Consider the following 11,974-nt stretch of genomic DNA (forward strand, 5'->3'; position numbering starts at 1 on the left):
TAAATATTCGTAAGTACTAGCGTCGAAATAAACTACCCCTCAAATACTAGCGTTCAAATAAACTGCTCCTAAATGCCAGAGATAAATGAACCATCCCTGCAAGACGAAAGCAGTCCGTACAAACTTACCACACTAGCTTCATCCTTCAAGATGAATACTAATACTAACATTAAAAGGCTAACATTAAATGACTACCGATGTTAAAATAAACCGTTCTTAATTACTAATATTATTATAAATTATTTCTAAGCACTAGCATCAAAATAAACTACCCCCAAATACTAGTGTAAAAATAAGCTGCTCCTAAATGCCAGAGATAAATAAACCACCCATGCAGTCCGTACCACGCCAGCTTCATCCTCCAAGGTGAACATTAATACCAACACTAAAATACTAATATTAAAATAAACTATCCCTAATTAGTATATGTAAATATTCGTAAGTACTAGCGTCGAAATAAACTACCCCTCAAATACTAGCGTTCAAATAAACTGCTCCTAAATGCCAGAGATAAATGAACCATCCCTGCAAGACGAAAGCAGTCCGTACAAACTTACCACACTAGCTTCATCCTTCAAGATGAATACTAATACTAACATTAAAAGGCTAACATTAAATGACTACCGATGTTAAAATAAACCGTTCTTAATTACTAATATTATTATAAATTATTTCTAAGCACTAGCATCAAAATAAACTACCCCCAAATACTAGTGTAAAAGTAAGCTGCTCCTAAATGCCAGAGATAAATAAACCACCCATGCAGTCCGTACCACGCCAGCTTCATCCTCCAAGGTGAACATTAATACCAACACTAAAATACTAATATTAAAATAAACTATCCCTAATTAGTATATGTAAATATTCGTAAGTACTAGCGTCGAAATAAACTACCCCTCAAATACTAGCGTTCAAATAAATTGCTCCTAAATGCCAGAGATAAATGAACCATCCCTGCAAGACGAAAGCAGTCCCCGGTGGTACAAACCTACCACGCGCTCGCCAGCTTCATCCTTCAAGCGGTATCAGCACGAACGGGCAGCGAACAGTGCAAGCGAACCTCTCAACGGAAGTTGTAACACGCTTCCGATACGATATAAATAAGCGCGGCCGATACGTGACGCACATGGGAGGGAAACAACCCAAGCGCCAACCCCTCCGTGCATCCTCGCGATTCGTCACTTCGCCGCACGACGATTCTCCAACGAACGATCCCTAAGGTCGGGCTAGTGTTTTTGTGTCCGGCATGTTGCCTAGATACGTTCAAATACCGGCTGCACGACTTCCGGCTATACGTTAAAGGCCGATGTGCCGTGTGAACGGCGGCCCGCATTAGCACGATAACCGGATGTCGGACGGCGGCGATCGATCCTCATCGGTTTCGCGGTAAATGGCACGTCGAATCGATACCGGTGGTGTCTACGCTCCGCGGGACGTTAATTTTTCTCCGGATATGTACACGGCGAGTTCGCCGAGTCTCGCTGCGAGCACATTCTACCCGTGAAACGCGGAAACATTTTCGTCGTTTGTAACTTTAATGATTCGAACGGCTGGACCGTTACCGGAAGCTGGATAGGGATTTACGACGCCGCGTCGGATGAAATTGTTGAGGGTTTTATTGGCGTGGTCGCCGGGAGGGGAAAACGGAGTTGCAGCGAGGGGATTGTTCCGTACGAGAGATCGGTTCCTTTTTTTTTTTTTTTTTTTTTGTTTTCGTATGAGAATGCTGCTGAATTCTTGTGTTTTGACCATTTTTTTCAACACTAGAACTGCCGAGGACTAGAGTATCGAAATTGAGTCAAAGAAATGGGAAAGATAACGAACGCCGACATTTACTCGTATATTTTAGAAAAATCATCCAAATTTCTGAAAAACATAAGACATTGTAAATCCGCGAAATTACTCTACAAAGAAATTATAAATTGGTCATTTGATGGTTCTAGTGTTAAAAGTGATTATCGAACAAATTTCGAGTCGCCAAATACGATGCATTTTGACGAATGATGTTACAATTATTACGATTTCTTTAGTCAATCGATACTCGTGATCTTTCGGTCCATTTTCCTCGTCTGTAATTTTTGATCTAAATTCTTTTCACAATCGTTCTATTAACGTAGCTTTTCGGAAACTTATTTTCACGATATCAGCAATTTCCATTCATGTTTCGTTTTAATACGTAATATTTAATACAACAATATATAACATGTGATAATAAAACAATGTATATTATATTATAACAACGTGTACAATATTATTGCAATATCGTTGCATAATATATGACAATAAAATAATTGTTATATTCACATGCAAGCTTATTCATTAATTGAAGTCGTAGCGCAGAAAGGAAGTGCGCAGCTTACAGAACGCGCAAGTTAGATTATTTCGAGTAAATTAAGTTTTTCATCCTACGAGGAGACGAAATAAACACGTTCATATTAAATGTTGGTTTCCAACGTTTCCCCGTTTAATTCGTTGAAACTCTACGTGTTTTTATGTGCGTCACGCCACGTGCAACAATTTCCACGTGCGTGGGACTTTCTGTTCGGTTGCATAAATTTTAATCTTCGTTCCTCGTGAAAGAGTGGAGCAAGCGAAGGCAAGAGAGAACCGGACGCAAACGAAGAACAATAGCGGTTAATAAATGTTTGTTGATCGTTGGAACAGAGGATTGGACAATTGTATGCGTATTACAATTGCAAGTGACGCTGTGAATACTTATTAATATGCACGTAACACGTTAATTGACAATGAATGTATGTAAAATTTACGAAACGTGCGCGTATGTATGCACGTGCATACGTTTTATATCACGTCACAATTTAGCAGTTATTAATAATCGTTAATTCGGCGATTAATAAGCTGAGAAGCAAACGGCGATAGAAATTTTCTTTCAACGTCCGAAATTTAAAATCTCTGCACGCGTAATCAATTTATTTCGAAGATTCAGGTAAGTTCCAAGGTAAAAAAAAAAATTCATTTGAAGAGTGCCTTCAATTTCTGTACATTGAAATTCTTCGTTAGATTCCAACAAGCGAAAATATTACCAAACTTTGGATTTTCATGCATTTTCACGTTTTCCCGAACGCGACCGAAGAAACCTTCAAGCAGAAAATTTCCTTCACCTACGAAACATTATTGAAAGTACTCCGCTTTGGATATTTAAAACTTCGAACGTTCCATTCTTACGTAGTACGTAAACTGCGAAAATTCAGAAACTCGCTAGCCCGGCGAGTCTCAATATGAAACGGAGTCGCGGAGTTCTTCGTGCAGCGATGAAACCTCATTTTAAAAACGGAGCTCGGAAATCGGACGAAAGAGGCATGCAGCGAAAGACAACGACGAGTGCGTTTTTAAAGGGTGAACGAGAGACCGATTCTAATAAAAGGCCGAGCCGAATTTCCTTTCTGTTACCTGGATTTACGGCGTGGCAGTGGTTGAGGAGCGGCAGCCAACAGAGGAGTAGCACCGCTCTCTGCATCTGAAACAAAAACCGCAAGGAATTTTTCACAAGACGTTTAATTGCTGTTCCGCGGCGCCGGCCGGATCTTCTAATCTAATTACACGCTGATTAAAACGCACGAGGCTGGTTCCAAGCCGAAACCACGAAATCCAAAAGATACGCGGGCGAGCGTTAATTGCAAAAAGGAACCGCCAATCAGCTCGAGGAACGCCCCGCGGAACGCGCGTACGGATATTTATAACGTGCAACACGTTTACAACAAACCGTCGATGCGAGAGAACGAAATTTCTGACGAAATCTTCTGGCAGTTTGTTTCGCGAGTTTGGTAGATATTGTTGTAAAATCGGCAAAATGGTAATGCGTGTCCATTTGTCGAAATGGCCGGCATGCATTTCGTGTTTTGGAAGCATCTTGATTATACCAACAACACTTTCCACGAGTGCAGAATTCAATTCTAAGGCGTGTAGTAGTGGTGTATTGTGGCACATCGAACATTTTCTTTTTCAATCATTTACATTTAGACACTTAGTAGAACGTACACTCTTTTTTGGAACGACACTTTTTTTTTGGATATTTGGTATTTTATTGTGGATTGTTGCGTATGTATATTTTATAATACAATATAATACAATAAATTAATATTAATTAATATTAACGGAATATTTATCATATTGCATGTATTATATTTATTGCAAATATAACAACGTATGTATTGTACATTGCATAATGCATAATACGTAATTTATATTTTTATATTATATAATTTATATGGTAAGTATTCTGTTTATTGTACGCAATTTATAATTTTATTATATAAATATAGTACTTGTCCTAAGATTTTTGAGCGAGGATGAAAGTTCGTATGACATTTCTTACTTATTTTACATTTGTGCCCATTCACCACGGAAAGTATGTATTTCAAAGTCACTTTTCATCGAATGAGTCATCAAAGAAAACAGTTGAAATATTTTATCATACAAAGAAATATTTTAGACAAACAAATTGAGTGGTTTCGAGAGAGATATTAATTAATGTAATTGATATTTTTCAATGTTGTAAATTAATGTAATTGATAATTTTAACGTTTATACGTTTCGAAAGTACCTCGACTTCAAATTCTCACCTGTTATACTAAACAGTTTGCACAAGCGTGTATATTAAAGAATATCAACGTCGAAAACGATCAATTCTCCGTCAGAAAATACAGTTTTCGGTACGGTCAATCGTTTCGACAATGTTTCGGCTTCAAATTCTACGGCCAGTCAGCGAACCAAAGGGGTTCACCACTTTGATCGCTCAATCTAGGAACAGTCTGTACAAGCGTGCACGGCTGCATCCGTACACACTGGGAGGACCAATCTTCCGGTATCCGTTCTGGCGAAAGCAAATGAACTCGAACTTGAACAGAGGCCTGCGCGCGCGTACACGCACGACCGATCTCTGCATATACGGAGGCAGCCGTGCAAGAGACAGCCGCGGTATACACTGAATTTTCCACGAAGCGGAGCAGACTTTTAGTTTTCGGGACCAGGCCGTGGATCCTCCGTGCAGGAACAGAGAACGAACTGGCGAACGACCGATTTGTCAAATTGATTCGACCGGCGAACGCCCGGAATTTTAAGTTCGGGATCCCGTCGCCGCGGTTACCACACTCGAGACCCGTCGGCGGCTAACTTTGCAAACGTGGGACACGCGAAATTACGCAGGGGAGAAAACTTGAAGCCTCGAAACTCGTGTTTTCCTTCTGAGGAAAGGACGTACGCATGACGCTTGGAACTGTACTTCCGGCAGAATGTGCAAATTTCGAATGTCGCTGATTCAACGTTTTTTTTGCAAACGAACGAGAGGAACGTCGGTCGGAAATTTTAAGTCGAACTGTCAAATTAATTGAGATGTCTGCGACAAGGATCCGGAACCTTTCTTCTTCTGGTTGGAATGTTTGGAAATTTGTCGAACGTGCCGAGGACTGACCGCGAAGAATCGCAAATGGCGGAGGCTCGAGATTCTTGTCCTCTGCTAAAACTTGTTACGATTCATTACTGTGTAGATTTATTTTTGAAGAGTCAAACGTCATTGTACAACAATTTCTTGGCTTCTAAAAGTATGCATTTTAAACGTGTGACGATTATATTCGTCAAACATAGAATATGTGCAGCTGCTGTAAAATTGAACCAAATTATAAGGAAATAGCACTAGTTTTTTTCTTTTTTTTTGAAAAATCAATAATTTTGATTTGTTTAACTTAATTAATATCGATAGCAAGAAAATATTTAGGAATGATGCAAAAATTTTAAGATTACTACTCAAATAGTCTTAAAATATTCTAAAATATCTAAGATATTTACAAATATGTTTTATTTCCCACAAGAAATTTAATTCAAGGTGTCAAATTGTAATTATTTCTCTAGTATTACACGAAAAATAGCCATTTCTTCAGTACACTCGTCATTCATAGCCAAAAAGTTAAGAAGTTCATTATCTTCAACTGTGCATCAACAAAGCTTCTGCCAAATTGACAAAAATAGATGTTTCGATGAATTTTAAGAGTAAGACATTTAGAACTAGCCGATGCTCATTTACAAATATCTATCACGTTAAACGACATTGAAATCACGATTTCCAGCTAACGAGCGCAACGCGAGCGCGTGTATCTTGAAAAAGATGTCGCAGACGAACGAAACAGGACTTTAATAATCCTGGCAAGTAGCGCGGCCGTAAATATGAATTAAGCAAATGACGGGGCTTCATTAAAATTGCACCATCGATTGGTTCCGAATGTGGAGCGATCTCGCGCGGCTAAATCCACTTAAAGCCAACAGCAGGGTGGAAAAGCCGGTATTTCGAAGGCGATTCCACGAGAGGGGGAGCGAATGTACATTCTCAGCCATTACGCGCCAATACTATAATCCAAAAATTGCTGTATGTACTTTGTGCGATCGGTACCACGCGCTTCCTTATCTGCTATTCGTATCGTATCGTCTCGAGATCTTTTCTCTGCACGGTATGATTCGAGCATTTACCTAAGATTATACTTATTGTTAGCGAGTGAATTTCCAATATGCACGTTGTACAGTCGACGATCAATTCGGATCGATGCTGAGTTTAACATTTTCGTGATTTTCTCGATCGTTTGTTTGAACCAGAAATGATTTGTTTTCTTCCTTCTTATGAAAATTGAAATTATTCTGTGAATGTGAATACCTGTGCAGTAATATAGTAATCATAATGTTAACTTCTGATCGTGTTTGAAAATTTTCGAGACACGTATGAATTTTCTAGATTTCTTTCTAATGTTTTATATTAAAGAATAATATACAAATTGTTCGATCTTTGATTTTCTCGAAAACGAAAGCTCTAACACCAAAACTACCAAAGCACGAAGATTACACCAATGAAATTAAAGTGCAAAGTGAATAGTGAAATGTTTATAAATATAACAAAGGACGCAAACTTTTATTCGTTATTACAAAAATTATCCAAAATCACTAAAAACATCAGAATCGTATTTTGAAAAATTAGAGATTGGTCATTTTGACCAGTTGGTAGTTCTAGCGTTGAAGAAAAAACTTTCCCTCCCTTTCGACACAATTTTACACGCGAAATCACCTCCCACTCCATATTTAAGAATCGACAAAACTAATTTCATCGGAACCTAAAAACTATTCCCGACCCGATCTAAGCTCAGAATTGTCGGATATCTGTTTCGAAGAAGATTGGGGGAGAAGTCAAGAGAAAGCAAAAGCGGATGAAAATCGCTGTACCTAGAACCGATCAACGTGATCCCGTGAAACGGTCAAAGTTAAAACGTCGAACGACCATGAATTTTCGTCGACAGACGTTGCTTCACTCTGCGTAAAAAGTGAAAAGGAACTGTTGACACTGGCGAACAATCGAGAAACCTCTTTGCAAATATTTCGGTCCCTTTGAAATCGACCTTGGGCAAACACTTAAAACAGCGATATTTTTAGTATCTTCTTCGAGGATTGAATCAAATAAAGGCAGCCGGGATATGCAAATATTTGCCCCGACACGGGCGCAACGATCTTTTTCTTCACGGTCTCGCGACCGGCAGACTGTGAATTTAATTTGTTATTATCTTAACAGTTAGTTATTAAGTAGTAGCATTTGAATATTTCGCTGAACCATCGAGAAATAAAATTTATCATCTTTGATAAAAAAATTACTGGCGTTTATATTTTGCTACTTAACGCTCATCATCATTATTTTTATTATTGTTATTATTATTATTATAAAATTGTTTTATTATTATATTGTATTATTGTTATTGTTATTGAAAAACTTTTCAATCTTGCAAGACTGAAGATTCGTTTCGGTAGAAACTTGTTACAGAAGAAAGTGATCGCAACGTTAATCGAAGATCAATATAATGAAACACTGTTCACCAATCTTCGAGCTTTTATCGTCCCTATTAGCATGATTAAGAAGATACATGAACACAAACAAATCACGGAAACTGACCGGAAGTTTGCCCCAAGCTTTCCACGAACTTCTTATCAAGCATTCGTTTGTCTTGGATTCGCGCCAGATAATTGCTATCGGAAGTCGGAGAATGCCAGCCTTCAACTAAAGCGTTTGCCCTTTGAAATTAATGTTTACCAGCGGCATACATCCCCGCGAAACTTATAAAATACATTACAAATTTCTCAGCTGCTTTCGACCTGCTCGAACATTTCAAGCTGCTTTCGAACTTGCGAACGACGCCGGTAAGTTTTTTTTTTTTCGCAGAGTGAAATTACGACGAGACAACAAAATTAGCGCTTTAATAAGTAATTACACAAGTTTGTATTCTTCTTTTATTTTTCTTTTTTTTTTTTCTTTTTCTTTACAAACAATCCAGTAACCGACGAAAGTTTGTTGAACAACGTTATAAACTGTAGCCGACGTTTTCAATTTAGCCGGCAGACCTTTTGACAAATTTTTTTCATCAACTTCGTCCGACAAAAGATTTCAGTCAACGATACTCATTGAAAATTCTTAAATTCTTGAACGAGGAGAATTTCACGCGTGCGCCCATCGATTGTAGCAAGCACTTTTCAAACAATTAGGGAAACCCGAGAACTATGCAAATGAATCAGTTGCGTTGTAATTTCAACGGCTCGATGAAAGAATGCTCGTTCGTTAAACACATACGGTAGTTGTCAGGGGCACGTGCAACCATTTGTAAGAATCGCGACATTATCGAGCGCACAAAAGCATATTTCATTGAACAACGTTAATGAAAGTTGTTCACTGAGCGTAACCGGTTGGTATCTTACTGCTCCGATCATTTTCACGACACGAAGGCGTCGCGAATTTAAATGTCGACATTTCGAAAACGCACAGCGAAAAAATCTTCCACAGATTCGCTCCATTTTAGAAAAAATGAAACGCAAGAAAAGAAGAAACGAAATGGTTGTAATATTCTCACTTGTTCAATCAAATAATAAATTTATTCGATGCGGACCGAGTCAAGAGATTAATGTGCGCCAAACAGCGTACAGTCACAGATCAAAATGATCGATACTCGCATTGCTGCAAATGGCCAACCTTTTTATTACACAGACGATACGATAATTCATTAATTATTCGACAATCTTGAACCATTCAATATAATTCATTAAATATATGATAACGTTCATTAAACAGAAGATATTATAAGATGGTGATGTGAATGATAAAGTAGCATGATAAGATCAACAACATAAGTGTAAATAAATAAATGGAAAATATTTCTCTCTCGTTATATTAGCCAAGTTTCAAACAAGTCTGAAGATACATATATATGGAGAGCACAAGGTATTTAGTATTTTTTTGTTCCTTTTCGTCAGGCGAGACTGCGGTGGTAATATCCGTTGCGACAACCATTGTCGAGTAAATAAATTTCTTGCGACAAAGGTCCGATCGGCTGTGCTAGATACGTAGTCAACTGAACAGTGGTCGAACATTGTTAGTTTTCGTTTTCCAAGGTACATGAAATAGGCAGGACAGCTGGCTTACCGAGAGCTATCGGTGCTGGCTAAACGTATTTGTTGGTAATTGACGCGGTTTGCATATCAAAGTCGGGTCAAAAATGAATTGAAAGAAAAAGAAGAAAAAATATTAGGGCTGGAATTGTTTTAGTAGGATTTTCGGACCTGTGACGATAACAACCCTTTCCTCAGGCAACGAAAATTTTTATAATGAAGTATTATATAGTATATTATATACATTATATCATACATGTACTAATATTAACTCGGTTCTCTAATCATCGATACGCCTCTTTCAATGTTCTTTTATAAAATGCATAAAATGTCATCAGAAAAACCCCTAGTCTCTAAGAAAAATTACTTATCAATGTTTATTGACACGCTTCTTGGAATTTGTTAAAATTTAATTCATTCGTCAGTGACCGACACACTTCTTCTTTTTTTTTTTTTTTTTTTTTTTTTAATGAAATTTAAAATATTTAAATTGCTTAGTTTCAGTTGTCATTACGTAATATTAATTTCAAGTAACCGTTAAACTTCGTAACTGTACGCAGCGATGCGTCGAAAATTAGTGAGTTCCGCGAGATACTTTCGCCGATTAATTCCATCTTTTGGATCGATATACAATAGAGCGTGAAATCAGGATACGTTACTTTAAACACTGACTTTCTCAGCAGCTGTGTGCATAATGGTATTCATCACTGCGTAAGTGGTGAATTTAATAGCGGTGTCACATCCAAGATGGCTTGACATTTTTCTGTGCCTCGCAGGTATGTATACACCGTGTCTAGCAGCCAAGGTTCAAGAGAAAAACTGAAGATCAGTACGGAGCATCGATTTTACGTCAGTGCAAAGTGGAAAGTGTTTTTCCACGAATATCAAGGATAAATTAAATCGTCGAGTCTATCTTATACGCGTAACTTCGACGAGAATAATACTGTTGGGAACTTTGTAAACGATAAACGGATGATTCCTTGTCCAATTGATCTCTCATCAATTTGTTCCATCGCTCGTATTTTAGATTCGTCTTGCTCAAAGTTCATTTTGTGGTATTTGGAACTTTATTGGAACATGCTTTTTTCTTGTATAAAATTGTATTATTCTAAAAGTATCCTTTTTTTTTTTTTTTTCAATTTTCACTACTCTAAAAGTACCCTTTTTTGTTGTATAAAATTGTTGTATAAAATTGCACTATTCTAAAAGTACCCTTTTTTTCAATAAACACTTATTTTTTATACCTTAAGGTCACAGTTATATTTTTTTCTTTTTTAACAATCAAGTTATATTTATTTTCAGATATTTCTGTAATGCGTAGAAAAATGAATTCAATAAATTCGTTGTCAGTGACTCACATCATATTTCTCTATTATTATCATCTTAACCGACGAAACGAACTTTCTTCCAAATGTGCACAATTTAATCTGTCATTTCGTCAGAGTGAAACGATCGAGCAAAGCGACGAGGAGCACATTTTTTTACACACAGAACGACGAGGGTGAGAATCAATTCACATTTGCAGTACGAGCAAAGCAAAGTTCACTACTTTCAGTCGAGTCTCGACTTTCCGCTGTCCACTAGGTGATTAACACGGACGTTGTGGAATGGCGCGACTCGAAGCACGTCTCGAAGCTACACGTGGGTGGAATCCGGCCTAGATTTTTTCACCAAGCCCTTTCTCTCCGCGAAATGGAATAAATTAACATGCCAAATCTGGCTCTTTTTGAGCGGTTGCCCCTGAGAACTCCAATAAAACCGGCGTACAACGATAAATAGAATGGCGAACGGGGCGGGAGGGGAGTGGCCGTGGCTTTGCCTCATGCTTTAATAAGCATGCGTCCGATACGAAGTTTTCATCCAGCAGAGATATTGGCCTTTCGAGCAACTATGCGCGGATACGACGAGACGTTTTTTATTTTCATGAAATTTTCGACAGATACAGAGACCTCAAGCACATTCTGAGGAAACACGGGTTCTCCGATACACCCGCGTTGAGGGTTACTACGATACTTACCAGCGTCGTGAAAATATTTAATATAATATACTGAAAATTCTTGCGTACCACGAATGAAAGACTGAATATCGGAAATCTGTTGCAAACATTAATTACTTGCTGAAAATATTATTGTATGGAGAGGGCTTAAAAGTCGAGCCATTTGTGCCATAGAAACATCCATCTTTTGGAACAGAATTTGGACTACGACAAATAGAACCAAAATACATGGCGTAGCACACCATTTCTATCAAAAAATACCAAATAACAATCTAAGCAGAAAAGAAAGGATAGCTATGACCAGGCTTCGAACAGGACACTCCAAAACAGAACCTCCTTTCTGCAACACCTGCAACCTACAAATCACCACCCAGCACCTATTACATGAATGCAGAAAATACCGAAGCATAAGAAGTAAATATGGATTAAACCAAAACACCGCTCTAACCTGCCAGAAACAACAAAAAAACGTTGTCAACTACCTAAAGGAGACCCAACTACTAGACCAGTTATAAAGAGTCAATTTTGACACGTCGCTAAAGACCTCGTAGTCGA

At 38.0% G+C, this 11,974-nt stretch overlaps 1 protein-coding gene across 1 annotated transcript in view; it reads right to left on the reverse strand.

The window, feature by feature from the left end:
• Positions 1-11,974, reverse strand: part of LOC122536715 (suppressor of lurcher protein 1-like) — a 109,475-nt gene that overhangs the window by 61,239 nt on the left and 36,262 nt on the right. Inside the window, exon 2 of the mRNA XM_043669308.1 lies at positions 3,412-3,478. Within this exon, the coding sequence (XP_043525243.1) occupies positions 3,412-3,478 (67 nt within the window). The remainder of the gene's footprint in view (positions 1-3,411; positions 3,479-11,974) is intronic.

Source organism: Frieseomelitta varia, unplaced genomic scaffold (assembly GCF_011392965.1).
Source record: "Frieseomelitta varia isolate USP_RPSP 00005682 unplaced genomic scaffold, Fvar_1.2 scaffold_158, whole genome shotgun sequence".
In the NCBI taxonomy this organism is placed as follows: domain Eukaryota; kingdom Metazoa; phylum Arthropoda; class Insecta; order Hymenoptera; family Apidae; genus Frieseomelitta; species Frieseomelitta varia.